This window comes from Prionailurus bengalensis, chromosome D3, assembly GCF_016509475.1.
Source record: "Prionailurus bengalensis isolate Pbe53 chromosome D3, Fcat_Pben_1.1_paternal_pri, whole genome shotgun sequence".
Classification (NCBI taxonomy): Eukaryota; Metazoa; Chordata; class Mammalia; order Carnivora; family Felidae; genus Prionailurus; species Prionailurus bengalensis.
In genome coordinates, this window is record NC_057356.1 from 44,288,624 (window position 1) to 44,307,464 (window position 18,841).

Genomic DNA, 18,841 nt, shown 5'->3' on the forward strand with positions numbered 1-18,841 from the left:
TCTTTTCTGTCTACCTAGCCTGTCATCTCAGGTCTAGAGTCGGTAAAGTATTTTGTTTTATCTTTAGTACTCATATAGAGCTATTCCCCACCCTCTTGCATGTGGATTCTTCAACAGTTTGTTGTTTCATTGAACTTGCTTTGATGCAGCCCTGAGGCTTGCTGGTCTGACTTCTCTAAGCCTACTACAGAGGGCTTAGTGCATGAGCACGGCCCCCTCCCCTCGCATGGCAGCGGGACTGACTACTTCTCCTAAACCCTCCTGTTAGGCATGGAGAGGGTGGGCCAGAATTCCTAAATCAACTAACCTAACTCCCTCCTTTATGCCCTGCTCAGGTTTTTCTGGGGGCCTTTATAATCCAATGTGCTCTAGCTATTAGGAAGCATTTAATAAAACAACTGCATATCTATCTACGTATGACACCAAGCTAAGTGTACTGTATGTCTGAGTTAGACCAGCATGGTATGTGTACCCTGCACACTAAAACCTGAGCTAAGTCGGGTTAAGAAAAATCCAGTTTGGCACAAATTTGATGAAAAGAAAGCACATAGTCTTGGGGAATTTTCATTTTCATCCTGGGCTTCAGTTTCTCATCTGCAAAATGAGAGAGTTGGATTGTATGATCTCCAGGAGCTCTAATTTGAAGATATTATTTCGTGTTCATAAAGCATTTTGTGGCGCACCTGGATGGCTCACTTGGTTGAGTGTCCAACTCTTGATTTATGCTCAAGTCTTGATCCCAGGGTCATGGGATCGAGCCCCACATCAGGCTCTGTGCTGAGCATGGAGACTGCTTGGAATTCTCTCTCTTTCTCTGTCTCTCTCCTTCTACCCCTCTCCTGCTCTTGTGCATGCTCTCTCTCTCTAAAAAAATTAATTAATTAAAATTGAAATTAAAAAAATAAAGCATTTTGCAAATGTAAACCTTTTATTATATTCTATTAGTTAACCTAAATTGAATAATCCAAAATGCAAACAAAATATCTTGTATTAGCTTGATAAGCAACTAGAACAAATAAATCTAAAAATAGAAACCCTTTATTTAACGGAAATTATAACAAAATTTATATTTCATATGTTGATATAATGTTCACAACGTTTTTAATATTTATTTTTGAGGGACAGAGTGAGACAGAGCATGAGTGGGGGAGGAGCAGAGCGAGAAGCAGGGACACAGAATCCGAAGCAGGTTCCAGGGTCTCTGAGCTGTCAGCACAGGGGCTTGAACTCATGAGCTGTGAGATCATGACCTAAGCCTGATGTGGGGCTCGAACCCACAGACCAGGAGATCATGACCTGAGCCAAAGTTGGACGCTTAACCAACTGAACCATCCAGGCACCCCAGTGTTCACAATTTTATTTTATTTTTTATTTTTTTAATATTTATTTATTTTTGAGAGAGAGAAAGAGAGATGGGGAGGGGTAGAGAGAGAGGGAGACACAGAATCCAAAGTAGGCTCCAGGCTCTGAGCTGTCAACACAGAGCCTGATGCGGGGCTTGAACTCACGAACCGTGAGATCATGACCTGAGCCAAAGTTGGTCACCTGAGCCACCCAGGCACCCCTAGTGTTCACAATTTTAAGTGATGATTATAGACCATATAACTATGGAATTTCTAGGATGGATAACAAATGAGAGTCCTGAACTCTTCTTACAGTATAATTCATTGAGACATATGTCTTGAGACAATTTGAATGATACTAATGATTGGAAAATCTGGAAAGGCAAATAATCAGTGCCACTGTGTGAAGCCTCACAAACCTATTGCAGGGAGATGGTTGAAAAGGATGTGAGGCTGCAGAATCTTCTCTGGGCCTCCATGACACGGATCAAGTATAGCTATTTATAGTCTAGGTCATTTGTTCAGTCTTCAGAAATGCCAATTACTAAGTCAGTATACATCAGCAGGTCCTAAATAATTCGCCCCTCTGGGTCATAGTTTGAAAACCACAATCAAGACCTCAGGTTCCTTTTCTTTTCTTTTCTTTTCTTTTCTTTTCTTTTCTTTTCTTTTCTTTTCTTTTCCTTCCCTTCCCTTCCCTTCCCTTCCCTTCCCTTCCCTTCCCTTCCCTTCCCTTCCCTTCCCTTCCCTATTTCCTTAAGTAATCTCTATGCCCAATGTAGGGCTTGAACTCACAACCCCAATGTCAAGAGGCCTAACTGGCTGCTAGCAATCAGAATTACCTTTGGGGCTTTTAGACAGCAGCTGTTTTGCAAGCGCTGTTCTGAGAGCATGCCATACATTAAGGGGGGGCCCAAGTAATTCTCAGAGAAGTTATATCTCAATTTGTATGAGTAGCTGCCAGTCACCAACCACACAAAAGAGATTTTTGTATTCTCAAAACTGCTGGACTACATCACTGCATCCTGTTTATACTCTCTCTTTGTGTGGAAGTGAAAGTATGCACTCCTATTGAAATGTTCATATCCTAAGCAAAACTGCCACTTGCCAGGTGATTTCTGCTTCACACATTTATTTCTAAGTCACCAACCTCCCTTACCATTGTTGGGTTGGCATGGGTTGCTGGGTGTGCCTTTTATCTGTAGCCTTGAGTAACATCCTCTGCTTCTTCTCCAATTGGATGGCCTTATTTCTGTGCTTCCCTCTAATTATCCTGTTATGTATTATGACTAACTTACAAGTATGATAAGCATTTTGAAAGGATACAAGGCTTAAATATAAATAAGCCAGAAGGCTTGTGAAGCTTTCATCAGATTTCTTTAGCCTTGAGCCCCATTTTTTCCTTGGAACTCAGTGCCCACCCAGTCTTTTGTGTTTGTATTAAATGCTCTGCAGTGAAGAGGTGCCTGGGTGGCTCAGTCGGTTGAGCAGCCGATTCTTGATTCTGGCTCAGGTCACAATCCCAGGGTCGTGGAATCGAGCCCCACGTCAGGTTCCACTTTCGTGGAGCATGCTTAAGATTCTCTCTCCCTCTGCTTCCCCACCCCCCACTCCTGCTCTCTCTCTCTCTAAAATAAAGAAAATGAAAAAAAGTATAAATAAATGTTCCATCCAAGAACTGTGACCATTATTCATCAGAAGTAGCAGAGGGACAGAAAAGCATGTTGTAGTGGTTTGGCTAGCTCTGATTTGTCAAGAGTAAAAATGAGATTTCTTTAATAATCTTTTGAAAATAAACCTTTTGTAGAGCAAAACATCCCTTATCCCATCATTATAACTTGACCTCATTGTTGATGGAACCATGACCTCTGGATGGTTTCTGGGAGGAAAATCCATTCAGGGAGAACCTCAGTGTCAGGAACATCATGAGTCCAATGTGAGGGTTATAAGTAAAATGATTCCTATTCCCAAAATTGTTTATTTTAAATTAGATAATGTTATTATTCATTTTGACATGACAGTGTATATAAAACTGAATTCTTGTAGATACCTTTCTTTTAATATTAAAAAAAATATTTTTGATAGGGGGCCTGGGTGGCTTAGTCAGTTTAGCGTCTGACTTCAGCTCGAGTCACTATCTCATGGTTCGTGAGTTTGAGCCTGTCATCAGGCTTGCTGCTTGCTATCAGCACAGAGCTCGCTTTGGCTCTTCTGTCCCAATCTCTCTCTGCCCCTCCCCCGCTCATGCTTGCTCTCTCAAAAATGAATATTCTTAAAATATATATTTTTTTGATAGATTGGTTTTTCTAAGACAAGAAGAGTCTCTCAAATTTGTAAATCTGTGTAGGTCCATTGATTTCCCCCTGGTATGCAAATATATGATAAAAGACTGGGCAACAAGGTCAGAATGCCTCCCGGTTTACAAATTATATATACTTTATTTGAATAATTGTGGGTATATTTATTTCTAAAGACTGTTTTATCTAGACATCAACAAATCATTAATCAAACCCTATTACCTTATGTCTTGCATATTAAATTTCTTTTTATCTCTTTTTGTGTTTGGCAAAGGAAGTACCAGCCTATTTTTAAAATAAATTGTGTGCATTACTTAATAACCTCACTTCTTACTCTTTGTTCCCTAAAGCATTATCAGAAATGTCAATCTATTTCCTATAATTCCTGCTAGAAAGCTGTTATGAAGCATAGATACTAGATACTTTATAAAAGTAGTAGAAACCATCTTATCTACTTAAGAGATAGTCTGTTTTCCTTCTGCTCTAAAATAAAAATCTATAAGATCTTTTCACTTTTGAACATCTTTCAAGTTGGTGGGATTTTTTTATTCCCACTGATTGACGTTCCATTTACTAAAGATATATATATACATGTGTATATATGTGTATATGTTAATCTGTATCAGAAGTTGATGATTAATAGATTATTTCTGGAACCATAAAACTAATTGCATTCCTCTTCTAAGTAAGGGTCAGCGTTGTTGTTTTTTTGATTGGTCTAGATTTGGTTATATTTTTAGCCTTCTTGAGAGAGACTTCTAAAAGCCCCAAGCCAATTATTATTTGCCACTTATTTTGACAGTCAGTATGGGGGAGGGGGGGTGGGAATAACCATCAAGGGTAGCTAACTTGATGATTTTCTGGTGAATATCTGTTTTCATAGAGTTGAGATGCTTTTATTAGTCAGTCATAATTGAAACTGTCTTTTTCAGTTAATCAGCCCCGAGAGTCTGTCCATTATATGAAGAAAATATATTTAAAAGTCTTGAGGCAGGTAGTTTAACCAGGGTTTCTGTAAGGTTTGCATCACTGGCAGGATATTTCATTGTATGTTTCTTTGATTTGTGTGGCTAATGCATGATGTATACCAAGATCTTCTGTTTTATCCTACTGAGATAAAACTAAAGGCCACATTCTTCTAGAGTGCTTCATTATGCCAATTTGTAGTAGCAATTTAGTATACACACACATATATGATACACACACACACACACACACACACACACACACCGGAAGTCATTTGAAACCACAAATGCATATAGGATGTGGACCTAGAAATCTTTTAAGAGGTGGAAACTTAAATAAGAGGTTTTAATTTTATCATATGGGTCCCTTTCTACAGACCTGGAGAGGAAATGAACCAGAAGAGTGGACCCCTCGGACATACCAAGATTTAGAAGGTCTGCCTTGTATTGTGATACTAACTGGCAAAGATCCTCTTGGAGAAACCTTTCCCAGGTACATTATGAATAATTATTTCTCATTTTTCCTTAGTTATCCAGCTAAGCTGATGGTTAAAACTTGGCTGACGCTTAACCATTTCATTCATTTAGCAAGGGGGAAGAGAATAATTTTCCTCAGAGATATAAGAAATATAGCCTGCCTTGACTATTTTGACTTTCCAGAGATTGCCTAGCAATTTGGGAATGGAAGATAGCCACAGTGAGAAGTGTTTATGCATCAAAGCAGAGAGGCAGAGAGGAAAAGCATGTGCCCCCAAACAGGATTTTTTTTAATTTGGATGAAGTGTCTCTTAATCTGCTGTTCCCAACCCCTTTAAGAATCCAGGGCCTGGGGCGCCTAGGTGGCGCAGTCGGTTAAGCGTCCGACTTCAGCCAGGTCACGATCTCGCGGTCCGTGAGTTCGAGCCCCGCGTCAGGCTCTGGGCTGATGGCTCGGAGCCTGGAGCCTGTTTCCGATTCTGTGTCTCCCTCTCTCTCTCTGCCCCTCCCCCGTTCATGCTCTGTCTCTCTCTGTCCCAAAAATAAATTAAAAACGTTGAAAAAAAATTAAAAAAAAAAAAAAAGAATCCAGGGCCTGCAGACAGGAAGGCAGCAACAACAATAATAACAGAATGAGTTGAATGCTCACTGTGTGTCAGGCATTGCTATAAATGCCTTACCTGTGCCATCCATTCATTCCTTACAATAACCATATGAGCCAAATACTGTTATTCTATTTTATACTTGGAGAAAATGAAGTGGCTGCTGTGAGGTCATAACAGCTAGGAGGTGACAAAGCTGAGATTGAAACCAAGGCCAGATGGACTCACCCAAAACATCATTACTTTTATGTAGGTCTTTGAAGTACTGTGACCTCCGGCTCATCGACTCAAGCTATTTAACTCGCACAGCCTTGGAGCAGGAGGTGGGTCTGGCCTGCTGCTATGTCTCCAAAGAGGTCATCCGAGGGCCTGCTGTTGCCCTGGACCTTAGTGGGAAGGAGCAGGAGAGAGCTACCATCAGCGAGAACGACTCTGATGAGTTGCTGATCGACCTGGAGAGGCCACAGAGCAACAGTAGTGCTGTCACTGGAACCTCAGGTTAGTGCTTCCCTTTCTCTCTCAAGGGGTGAGGGATGGGAGTGAGGAGGCGGACAGACATAGGGGAGGCAGAGGCATTTACTCCCTCACACCTCTCAAGGCTGTCAGAGGAGCCTTCAGGGACTCCCGGCAACCTGTCCAGACCTCAGTTCCCAATCCAAAGATACTTGGAAAACATAACTACTGAGAGCAGTCACAGAATTCTCCTCTGGGTAAACATTTAATGAAGAGCTTAGTAATAAGCAAAGTATAATAAATGTTATAAACCCTAACCTGCACCACTTTCCCTAGTCTTTTCTACACTTTATCACCTCAAGGATAATATACATCTGGTATTTGCACAAAAGCCCTCATTTCCTTCTAGATCTGAAAGCTGTAAGTTTGTGTTAATTGGCTCAGTACCTGGCACAGTGTTTACCTGTTTGAATGAAGGAATGAGTGAATGACTTTTATAAGTAGTTAACGGCAAATGTTTGTATACTCTGGGGCCACTGCCTGTGCAGACCCACCATGCAGCCCGCCATCCCCTTTCAGAGCATTACTGTATGGCCTGTGGCAGTGCCTGGCATGAATTTTCTTCTGAGAAACTGTATTACAGAAAATGCAGCACTATTTCCATTTTCTTCAGATTGGGAGAGTAATAAAACTCCATATAGAAAACGTGCAGAATGTAAAAAAAGAAAAAAACTTGGGGAATGTAACAAAGGATAAAGAGGACATTAAAAATGAAAACTCTGGGGTGCCTGGCTGGCTCAGTCAGTACAGCATGTGACTCTTGATCTGGGGGTCATGAGTTTGAGCCCCATGTTGGGGGTAGAAATTACTTAAAAAAATAAATAAATTGGGGCCCCTGAGTGGGTCAGTCAGTTAAGCATCCAACTTCGGCTCAGGTCATGATCTCATAGCCTGTGACTTCAAGCCCCATGTCGGGCTCGGTACTGACAGCTTGGAGCCTGGAGCCTGCTTCAGATTCTGTGTCTCCCTCTCTCTCTGTCCCTTCCCCACTTGCACCCTGTCACTCTCTCTCTCTCTCAAAAATAAATAAACATTAAAAAAAATGAAAATGAAAACCCCTCTCTACCAGAGAAGACCACCATGAACATTCCTCTTTCCCACATCTCCTCTCTTCCATCACCATGACATATGCATGCAAACACACACACACACACACACACACACACACACGCGCGCGACTTCATGTCAAAAGCAGCATGAGTGTGTCTGTTCATTCTGGCAGGATGACTGTGGGAGTCAAAGAGGCAGTCATCTACGGGGCTTTGTGTCAGCCTGGAAGAGCATGAGCTGCTCGCCTCAGCCAGGGGTCAGGACTGCACCTTCGCTCACCTCACCGCTCCAGGCTCCCCCTCCAGGCTCCTCTAAGACCAGTTCAGAATAAAGCCAACAGGTTTAGGGAATAGTAAAGAGTAACAGAAGAGAAGGGGAAATAGCACATTTGAAAGTTTGTGGATAGCAGCATCAGTGACAGGGAGGCAAGGGGGTGTTTATGTTGTTCTCATGGCTCTTTCTTTTTTAAATTTTTTTAAAATGTTTTATTTACTTTTGAGAGAGAGAGAGAGAGAGGCAGAGTATGAGTGGGGGAGGGGCAGAGAGAGAGGAAGACGTGGAATCCAAAGAAGGCTCCAGGCTCTGAGCTATCAGCACAGAACCTGACACAGGGCTTGAACCCATGAACTGTGAGATCATGCCCTGAGCTGAAGTTGGATGCTTAACTGACTGAGCCACCCAGGTGCCCCATCATGGCTCTTTAAGCAGACTCCTCCTGGAGCACCTGGGTGGCTCAGCTGGTTAAGCATCCGACTTTGGCTCAGGTCATGATCTTGCCATTCCTGAGATCGAGCCCCTCGTCGGGTTCTGTGCTGACAGCTCAGAGCCTGGAGCCTGTTTCAGAGTCCGTGTCTCCCTCTCTTTCTCTGCCCCTCCTCACTCATGCTGTGTGTCACTCTCCCTCAAAAATAAATAAAGCATTTTTGAAAAAAATTAAATAAAAATAAAATAATCAGATGCCTCCATTCCCGGCACTTGCAGAGCTGCCCCAGAAGGCTCACATATTCTTGGCCTTGCTCTCATTAACCACAAAGGTAATGGCTTGCCTTCTGCTGCTTAGAGTTTCCCTCCCTTTGAAGACAACCTGAGCTAAGGGCTATGCTCCCACCACTGAGCACACATCCCTCAGCCTTAGGTGGACTCTGGGGGTCCTTGGGGAGGCTCACTGCCCCAAGTGTGCAGGCTGTAAAGGTCAGGGACGTGGGGGGAAAGGTAAGCTCTCAGACAAGACGGAAAGACACGAAAGTCAGATGAGCAAGTGGAGTGACTTGGTTGCAATGACCTCCGGTTACTGGCTATTCCTCTAGGATCTCCTGAGGTTGGGATATGACCTACATGCCGGGGAGCACCAACCCCAGGTCAGAGAGGGCTTTCAGTCCTGAATGTGTCCACAAACCAAAGAGTGGGACCTATCAGAGGGGAAAACATATTTGAATTGGCCAAATCCACAGGGACCTCTGGGGGAAAGCAAGACCTCACTGAGCATAGATTATGCCTTCCATCCTCACCACATGGAGCCGGTTCCCCACACTGGTTTGGGCGTCCATGGAAGTGGCTACCCCCTGGGGAACTTCTCCACAACCAGAAGTGTGAGGCCCTTGGACCCCAGGAGGAGGGAAGTGCCCTGGAGTAGGAAGGACTTGGCTGGGGAGCTTGTATTGGTCCAGAATCTGGAATGAATCAGACCACATCGCCAAACGAAGTAACAGAGGAGAGTTTCATAACATCACACGCTTTACAAAGCTGGGGGTAGGAATTAGAAAAGGACAAGGAGGTATAGTTACCCCCCGGGGCGCCAGGAGAGGGAGCAGCCCTCGTGGAGACAAGGCAGTCCAGCCTGGCTCCGTGCAGAGAGGGGGCCAGGGATAAATAGCCGAGTCCTGCTGATGGCCACGGGTGGGTTGTCCTCTTTCAGGCTCCATCATGGAGAACGGGGTGAGCTCTTCCAGCGCGGCTGATAGGTCCCAGAAGCTGTCGCTGACCCCCAGCTTCCAGAGCCCGGCCAACAGCATGGGCCTGGATGAAGGGGTCTCTGCAGGCACAGGGGGAGCCGGGGAGACCCTGAAGCAGGAGTGTGATTCCCTGGGCCCCCAGATGGCCAGCAGCACCACCTCCAAGCCGTCGTCGTCGTCGTCCTCCTCCTCCTCGGGACCCCGGGCCCTGTCGTGGCCCGGGCAGCTGCCCCAAGGCTGCAGGGGCCTGCACGCCGCCCTGCCCCCCATCGTGATCTTATCGAAAGCGGCCTATAGCCTGCTGGGCTCGCAGCGGGGAGGCAAGCCGCCCGCGTCCTCCTCGCTGCTGCCACACGCCGACGTGGCCTGGGTGAGCTCCCTGCGGCCGCTGCTACACAAGGACATGAGCAGCGAGGAGCAGTCCCTTTACTACCGGCAGTGGACCTCGGCTCGTCAGCACCACGCCGACTTCAGCAACCAGCCAGACCCCGCCTCCGGCGCCCGCGCCTGCCACCCTCGGCGGCTGCTGCTGACTGGGCCCCCCCAGGTAGGCCCTGGGTGGCAAGAAGGAAGGGAGCCAGGGAGGGGTGGGGGGGCTCAGGGTGGGCTGAGGGTGACCCAGAGCGATGAGGCCCTCACTCAGGCCTCTCAGGGGCAGGAGACATCCAAGAGCCCAGGTGTGAAATCTCATCTCTCTTCTTCCCTCTCTTCCCCTCTCCAATTAAAAATACTTCCTCCAGGTGGGAAAGACGGGCTCCTATTTGCAGTTCCTTAGGATCCTCTTCCGCATGCTCATTAGGCTCCTGGAAGTGGATGTGTATGATGAGGGAGAGATCAACGCGGGTGAGTTCCGAACCCCGGCATTGCCAGGGAGGAGTGGGGGCCCAGGTAGAAGACACACTGACACCGAGTTTTGATATTCTGGATACTAGGCCTTTGCTAGCTAGTCAGAAAGTATCTTACTATTTTTTTTTTTAAGTTTTTATTTGAGATGAGAGCGAGAGAGAGCAGGGGAGGGAGAGGGAGGGAGGGAGGGGGAGAGAGAGAGAGAGAGAGAGAGAGAGAGAGAGAGAGAGAGAGAGAGAGAGAGAAACCCAAGCAGGCTCCTTGCTGTCAGCACAGAGCCCAGTGCAGGGCCTGAACTCACCAACTGTAACATCATGACCTGAGCTGAAATACAGTCCCACGCTTAACTTACTGAGCCACCCAGGAGCCCCAGAAAGTATCTTCTATTTTAACTGCAGGCTGTGAGCTAAGGTATATGGATTACTATAATGAAATTAAAACCTCATGCAGAACAGAAACCTGGAGCCATAACCAAAGCCCTTCACATTCAGTAAAATGCAGAAGCTAGTGCTTGACAGGGTTGTGGGGACTGGTTTTCAAAGAGACCATCTTCTGCCCTCCTCCTCCTCCTGTATCCAACCCTTCCCCCCAGCTGTCACCTGTGGGAGGGTTCCACTGTAGTCCGATCAGCAGGGCCAGAAAGAGAACATGAGCAGGAATCAGCCAGCTTTAGCTCTATAGCTAAAGACAATGTGGCCTCCGAACTGTGGCTTCACATCTTGGAGCATTCACCTGTGCTGGAAGAGACCCATGGAGGCAGGGGAGTAGTGGTAATCAGCTAGAAGCTCTTCTAAGCCCCTCAAAGAGGAGTCCAGAAAAGGGAAAGGCCTTGGCATCTTCTGTCAGACTGGCCCTCAGATCTCACCCCACTTGCTTTTCCTAAGTAGTTGGACCTGTTCTATGACAAGTCCAAAAGACTAGTTCAGTCTAGAGCAAGACTAGGCAAGATCAGCTGTATTGAATCATTTTATTATCACCTTCAGCCCTATTTCCACTCCTTACCAGGTCATATTCATGATTCCAGACACACACATAATCCCGTCTTCCCACCCACATCTCCTTGTTTGTGTCCCCACTTGAGCTGACCCCAGGCCCACCAAAGAGGGGACCCAGAGCTCCAAGTTGGCCCGGAAACATTCATAGCTGCCTGGAGGGGGGCTGGGACCAGGAGGGCAAAGGCAGAACTAGGCAGACCAGGAATGAGAGACCCATCATCCCAGCAACCTTCCCACAAAGCCCCTGGGCTCCACAAGAGAGTGATGCGTGTAATTTTCTCCTCGGATCCCACCACACTGAACTTTAATCTGTGTGATGATCTGTGAGAGAATCTACCACAGCTGGTGCAACAGGCAAGCCTGGCCTTTGTAGTGAGAAGTGCCATCAGGCTGGCTTTATTCCTTCCACCTCATTTTAGTGCAGGTGAATGTGATAGTGCTCTGGAGAGGCACACTGACATCTTTGTAAAAATCTAGAATAAGCTTTAGGTTGTAAATAAAATGCAAACTTTAGCTCAGTGATATAAAAAATAAACATGATTGTGTTAAAAAGATATTAGCTGTACTTGTAATCTTTAGGCTTTTTAAAAAAATAAAACTTTTGGGGGTGCCTGAGTGGCTCAGTCACTTGAGTGTCCAACTTCGGCTCAGGTGATGATTTCACGGTTCATGAGTTTGAGCCCCTGTCGCACTCTGTGCTGACAGCTCAGAGCCTGGAGCCTGCTTCGGATTCTGTCTCCCTCTCTCTTTGCCCCTCCCCTGCTCATGCTCGCTCTTTCTCTCAAAAATAAACAGTAAAAAAATTTTTTAAATCTTCTCCCTTTGAAAATTCTTAAATTTTTTCATCTTATAAATTTTATTAATAACAATAAATCCTCTATTAGACACTCACCACGTGCCTGCCACTGAGCCCTTTAAAACAAATTGTTTTAATGTTTATTTTTGAGAGAGAGCGAGCATGAGCAAAGGAGAGGCAGAGAGAGAGGATCTGAAGTGGTCTGTGTGCTGACAGCACAGAGCCCGATGCGGAGCTCCAACCCATGGACCCACGAATCATGAGATCATCACCTGAGCCAAAGTCAGATGCTTAACCAACCAAGCCACCCAGGCATCCCTCACTGCCTGAGCACTTTAAATGCACCATCTGGAATTCTTGCAATAACCCAGGTTCCCTGAGAGTTAAGGGTGGTCCCTGCAGGTTTGGAGTAGTAGGGGGTGGTCTGAATTCAAACCTAGGACTACTAGCTGTCAAACTTGACTGCATATTGGAGTGACCTAAGCAGCTTTAAATGCCATGATGGGTGCCTGGGTACTAAAGCAGATTGTGGGGGTGGTAACCTAAGCACAGGATTTTTTTTTTACAAGCTCTCCAGGTGATTCTCATACGCAGCAGACACTGGGTATCTTGCTCAATCAATGCATCCCTCAAATCTCTTAGGCTTTCAGTGTTTTATAACCCCACAACTAAAACTGTAAGGGAGAATTTAGATGACCCAAAATTAAGTAAGCTTTAAGGCAATTTGGGAGGCTGGGGTGGGAGATCAGTTGATCTCATAGTGTGGGAGTTTGTGGACCAGATGTGTAGAGGGTAATGCTGGAGCCAGTGAGGGCATGCGTCCCTCCCAGCATGGACCTGAAGGGATAATTCTGGGCCCCTCTGCCCTGGGACGTGGCAGGTCATCTTCCAGAAATGTCTCTGTCCTCCCATCTGGGGGTTCATGTTTCATAAAACCTCTCATTCCTGACACTTGGGAGGGAGGCTGGGAGGCCAGTCAGCCTGCCTGCTCTGCGCACTTTCTTTCTTCTTGTCCTAGACCACAGTGAATGCAGTGGAGTCAGCCAGGCAGAGGGAGAGCCCTGGCCTGACATCGAGAGCTTCAGTAAAATGCCCTTTGACGTCAGCGTGCATGATCCCAAGTACAGTGTGATGAGCCTGGTATATACTGAGAAGCTGGCAGGGGTCAAACAAGGTCAGTGCAAGCAGAGCCAGGCGCACCTCCTCTGAAGGTCAAGGGGCCAAATCAGAGCAGGAGGCCTGGGGCAGTTTAATCTTTGAGCGCAGTTTAAAGTAATTCTGCTTTTCTCTTGTACACATATGTATCACCTTTTACTTTTCATACCCGACTTTCAGAGCATAAATTATAGACTACTTAGAAGAGTCCTGCAGGGAGTGGGGGACTTTCTTCCCAGGAGTAGGGGCTTCATGCACATCATGGCAAGGTTTTTGTCCCTTTATACACAGAAGCAATAAAGGATTCCAAAGTTGAGGAGCCCAGGAAGCGAGGAACCGTGTCCATGATGCTGACCAAATACGCGGCCTACAACACCTTCCACCACTGTGAGCAATGTCACCAGTACATGGACTGCACCTCTGCCTCCCAGGTGTGGCCCCCTGTCCTTGCCTGTTACCCAGCATGGTATTGTATATATGGAATGAAAAATACAGCTCCCAGTTTCGGGCCCTAGATAGAGGGTACTTGATTTATGAGATGGAGCCACTCATTTGTGAGCAAAATGTGTGAAGCCATTAATTAAAATTACTTTGGGTTTATTAGGATTGGGGGGAGGGGAAGAGAGAAAGAAACTTGCATTTTAGTGTCTGAAGTCACTTCATTGAAATGGTTACATGTGTCATGTTTAGGTTACCTGGGATGTTCTCTGTAATCCTGAAAAAACTGGATATTATAGTATATTTGGTGAAAGGTTCTTTTCACCCCCTGCTTTGGGTTGTTGATGAGAATGGTGCTCTTTTTTTTAAGATTTTTTTTTTAAGTTTATTTTATTTCATTTTGAGAGGGGGCAGGTAGACAGGGGCAGAGCCCAACATGGGGTTCGAACTCACGAACCATGGGATCTTGACCACTCGACCTGAGCCAAAGTCAGAAACTTAATAGACTGAGCCACCCAGGCGCCCCAGGAATGGTGTTCTTACCTCTAACATGCACAGGGTATGCCCTTTGAGCTGTGAACAGGTCTGCTGATTTGCACTGACCAAGTCATATTCCTACTCCAGTGTGGGGTGGTTTTGATCATTAGGCATACAGAGGAGTCAATATTTGATCTTTTATTTAGAGAGAAGTGAGAGGAAGGAACACAGAAGGTGAGCCAATACCCCACTGTCTTTGTTTCTTTTTGGCCAGAGCATCTGTAAACACTCAAGATGGTAAAGGCAGCAGGTGACAGTGGTCCAGAACCTATGTAGGGGAGAAGTTCTCTGTTGCTTTCTCCCACTTTAGCTTCTTGATTGTTATGACTTAGTTCCAAACACCTAAAACTCTTCCTATGGGACATGCTGATTAGACTTCACCCAAACTTGCTTCTGCTCTTAAGGATCAGGTCTCCACCCTTTTCCCACAGGGGCTAGAAGTGATATACTGAAAAACTGGGTTGGTCATTCTGCTCTTGTAACACAAATTACCTTTTATGTACCATTTGTTTTCTTGGTGTTAACCGAAAGCTTTTGGTGGGCTAATTTGTAAACCACTCATGATGCTTTACAGAATATAGAAGATTCAAGTACCTGGTCTACAAATCATAAGCTTCTAGATAACATTAAAAATCCTCTGTTTATATAGTTTCTGTGATCATTGTACTCACTAGTATATTCCAATGCTTGTGAAGCAGAATGAACCAGAATTCAAGGGAAGAATTATACTATTTTCCTAGGAAATATAATATTTAGGTTAAAAATCTTAGGAAATCTACCTGGACTCTAGTTGCTGCTAAAAGTTGATGCTATCCTTTCATTAAGCCAAGTACTGTCTGCATTGTAAAGCACATAAATTATGTAATTACTCACTGAGCTGGGTTACTGAGCGAGCATGTGAACTTTATAACACTTTTTTTTTTTTTTTTTTTTTTTTTTTTTTTTTTAAGTAAGCTCTGTACCTAACGTGCAGCTTGAACTCCTGGTCCTAAAATCAAGAGTCACATGCTCTACTGACTGAGCCAGCCAGGTGTCCCAACTTTCTGGCAATTTTTAAAATAAGTTAGATTTATAATTGGCTTCAGTGAGTCAGATGGTCTCTCCTGGAAGCCAGAGTTCTATGCTAAATGACTTTGAAACTTCTTCAGCTTCCACGGTAGCCAGGAAAAATGGGACCATGGAGGCATTTTAATGATGTTGGCCCTAATATTTTACTTAGAAAAATGATACTCATTTAGCCTGATGCACACAGATGGAAATGATTTTTCCCCCTATATTTGGGCACCTTTGAAAATGTTTAGCGAGCAGGAATATTTAACTGCTGCATAAGACTGAGGAGTAGTGGTTCTAAGAACATAAGGAATGCAAAAGACAGTGTCAAGCAACAGAAACTTCACCCGTGGAGAGGCTGTGTAGGGGCAGGAGGCTTGGCTCTCAGGTCAATGGCAGCTACTAAAAGATGAAATGTTTGCGTTTCCAACTCTTCTGACATTTGAGGGACAGCCAAGTCTGATGGCATGTATGAGTTCAGGTTAGTTCGCCTCTCTTAAAAATGTTAACAAGTGGTCGAGAAGTTTGCAAACCATGAGCTTACATCCCCTTCCTTCCTTCTTTACAAATCTAGATGTCTGACTCCACCCTTCATGCATTCACATTCTCATCCTCTATGCTGGGAGAAGAGGTGCAGCTCTATTTCATCATTCCCAAATCCAAAGAGAGTCATTTTGTCTTCAGCAAGCAGGGTAAACACCTGGAGAGCATGCGGCTGCCCCTGGTTTCAGACAAGGTGGGTGACAGTGTCTGGATGCCAACACTGCTTTCAGACTGACAAGCCCAAGGTAGTAGATCAGGGTCTCTAAACTTCTTCAATCTAAGGGTTTTAACTTCCCTTTTTGGTCTCTGGTTCTTTCTTTTTTCTTTTTTTTTTTCCCCTTTCAGCAGAATTTGAATGCAGTCAAGAGCCCTATTTTCACTCCTTCCAGTGGTCGCCATGAGCACGGACTCCTAAACCTTTTTCACGCCATGGAGGGCATCAGCCACCTGCATCTTCTGGTGGTCAAAGAATATGAGATGCCGCTGTACCGCAAGTACTGGCCCAACCACATCATGCTGGTGCTTCCTGGCATGTTCAATAATGCAGGCGTGGGTAAGGGGCCCCCTGGGACACGGAGAAGGGCTGAAAGATAAAGTGAGCTCATTGCCTGGACATGAAACTTTCAAAGGTTCCCCAGCCCCTGAAAAGGGTCCTGCCCCCCCTGACCAAAGGACTTTCGATTTTTCTTTAAATTTGAGTTTTCCTTTTCCTCTATCTGCTGCTTTGCAGAATTTTTAACTTCTGAGGGCTAGTGACTAAAGAAGTCACTGGTATATTGAGTGCCCCGGAAAGGGTTTGGGATTCTTCCCAGTGATGGCTGGGCCTGCTGCAGCAGGAACAGAACAGTGAGAAGGATGGTCTTGGGGGGAATGGGGTGGTGGAGCTAGTTCACTGTGTTCAAGAGGGATCTAGAGGTGTCCCTAAGCCATTGCTAATCATTTTAAAGGCACATGGCAAGTTCTAAGGGGTTCTGTCCAACTGGAAATTGGAAGTATCATTACTGCCTATGGCAGTCATCTTAAAAGTGCCTAGAAAAGTCTCGCTTGCTTTTCCCCCACGGAGTGTAAGAGCAATGGGCTGATTTGTCAAAGGGGCATATGGTTCTTCAGCATGGAACAGAGACGTTGGGGGGCAGGAAACCTCCAATTGGATTCAGAGCTGTGTGTCTGCTCACTTCTTGTATGGTAGTTGTTAACCACTTTCTCTAATCAGCTCCTGTGGGAGTCCGACTCTGTGTAGTCTCAGAAGGGTTTAAGTTCCAAAAGCTGCTAATTGACACATTAGAGGGAAGTAGGAACATCCCAGTCCAGAACTAGAGTGAATACAGATGAGACCTGAGTAGTTTCCCTAACTCTGCACTCCTCCTCTCCCGGGTCTCACTTTCCCTTCTTTTCCCCCTCAGCCTGTTTCTCCCTCTGCTGATCTGTCCATCCCTCTCCCTTCCTTCTTAGAGCTTTCCTCTTGTTCTCCCTTCCATTCCTTTTTATGTCCTTAAATATAGAATTAAAGTATTTTCAAAAATTTGTTTTGAATACAAGTTTAGTTTCCATGTTTATCACTTTATATCAAGTGAATTAAGGCTTTTACATATTTTTGGTTCTTTGTCCTCTCCAAAACCACATATCCCCAGACTACTAAAATCTTTTTCTATAGGAGTATGACCCTCAAATCACCCCCTCCTATGCCTTACCAATCGTTAGGTGACTTTCCTCATCCCAGATCTGATGAATTTGCATAGTTATAGTTTTGCCACTTCTGCAATAATTTGAGGAGAAGCTAACATATATGCAAATGAAATGCAGATTATTTTTTCTTTGTTAAAAAACGCATAAAATTTCCCATCTTAGCCATTTAAGTGTACGGTTCAGTAGTGTTCAATATATTCACATTGTTTTGCAACTAATCTCCAGAACTCTTTTCATCTTGCAAAACTGAAACACCATACTACTGAAGATTAACTCCTTAATCTTCTCCTCCTTTCCCTGGCAACCACCATTCTACTTTCTGTCTCTGCATGACGACTTTAGGTACTTCAAGTTTAATCTTACAGTATTTGCCTTTTGTGTCTAGCTGAATTCACTTAGCACAGTGTTCTCAAGGTTCATCTATGTTGTCCATGTGTCAATTTCCTTCCCTTTTAAGGCTGAGTAATATTCCATTGTATGTATACACATTTTCTTTATCCATTCATCCACCTGTGGACACTTGCTCTGCTACCATTTGGCTATTGTGAATAATGCTGCTATGAACACAGATGTACAAATATATCTCCAAGAACCCTGATTTCAGTTCTTTTAAGTACATACCTACACATGGAATTGCTGAATCATAACGATAATTCTATTTTTAATTTTTTGAGGAATTGACAAACTGTTTTCCATAATGGTACATATACCATTTTACATTCTTCTCAACAGTGTAAAATGTTTTTTCACATCCTCACTCATACTTATTTTCTGTTTTTTGTTTTGAGTTTTGGGAGATTTTTTTGTTTGCTTGTTTTTGATAGTAGCCATCCTAATGGGTAAGAGATGCTATCTTACTGTGATTTGATTTGCATTTCCCTAATGATTAATTATGTTGAGCATCTTGTTGTCTGTTTCTTGGCCATTCATATATCTGTTTTGGACAATCTATTCAAGTTATTTTCCTATTTTAAAATTAGGCTTTTTTGTTGTTGATTTGTAGGAGTCCTTTACGTATTCTGGATGCTAACCCCCTACTAATGATTTGTAAATGTTTTCTCCCATTTCATGGGTTGCTTTTCACTGTTAATTATATCCTTTGCACAGAACTTTTAAATTTTGATGCAGTCCAATTTATTTTTTCCTATTGTTGGCTGTGCTTTTGGTGTCATATCCAAGAAATAATTGTTACATCCAGTAGCAAGCTGTTTGCCTGTTTTCTTCTTTATTTTTTTTCTTTATACTTTTTCTTAAATTTACATCCAAGTTTGTTAGCATTTAGTGCAACGATTTCAGGAGATTCCAGTGATTCATCCCCTATGTATAACACCAAGTGCTCATCCCAACAAGTGTCTTCCTTAAAGCCTCCTACCCATTTAACCGATCCCTCCAGCAACCCCTCAGTTTGTTCTCTGTACTTGAGTCTCTTATGTTTCGTCCCCCTCCCTATTTTTATATTATTTTTGCTTCCCTTCCCTTATGTTCATCTATTTTGTATCTTAAATTCCATATATGAGTGAAGTCATATGATATTGGTCTTTCTTTGACTAATTTTGCTTAGCATAATACAATCCACGTTGTTGCAAATGGCAAGAT

The 18,841-nt window shown here is 44.2% G+C and overlaps 1 protein-coding gene across 4 annotated transcripts in view; it reads left to right on the top strand.

Annotated features, from left to right (window-relative positions):
* GREB1L (GREB1 like retinoic acid receptor coactivator) overlaps window positions 1-18,841 on the top strand; it is a 178,811-nt gene that overhangs the window by 146,884 nt on the left and 13,086 nt on the right. For 3 of the 4 annotated variants that reach the window (XM_043558429.1, XM_043558430.1, XM_043558431.1), the window contains exons 21-28: window positions 4,983-5,098; window positions 5,938-6,182; window positions 9,163-9,746; window positions 9,940-10,042; window positions 12,855-13,010; window positions 13,283-13,422; window positions 15,591-15,752; window positions 15,905-16,112. In XM_043558429.1, the coding sequence (XP_043414364.1) occupies window positions 4,983-5,098; window positions 5,938-6,182; window positions 9,163-9,746; window positions 9,940-10,042; window positions 12,855-13,010; window positions 13,283-13,422; window positions 15,591-15,752; window positions 15,905-16,112 (1,714 nt within the window). The remainder of the gene's footprint in view (window positions 1-4,982; window positions 5,099-5,937; window positions 6,183-9,162; window positions 9,747-9,939; window positions 10,043-12,854; window positions 13,011-13,282; window positions 13,423-15,590; window positions 15,753-15,904; window positions 16,113-18,841) is intronic. The other variant, XM_043558432.1, reaches the window with a different exon arrangement.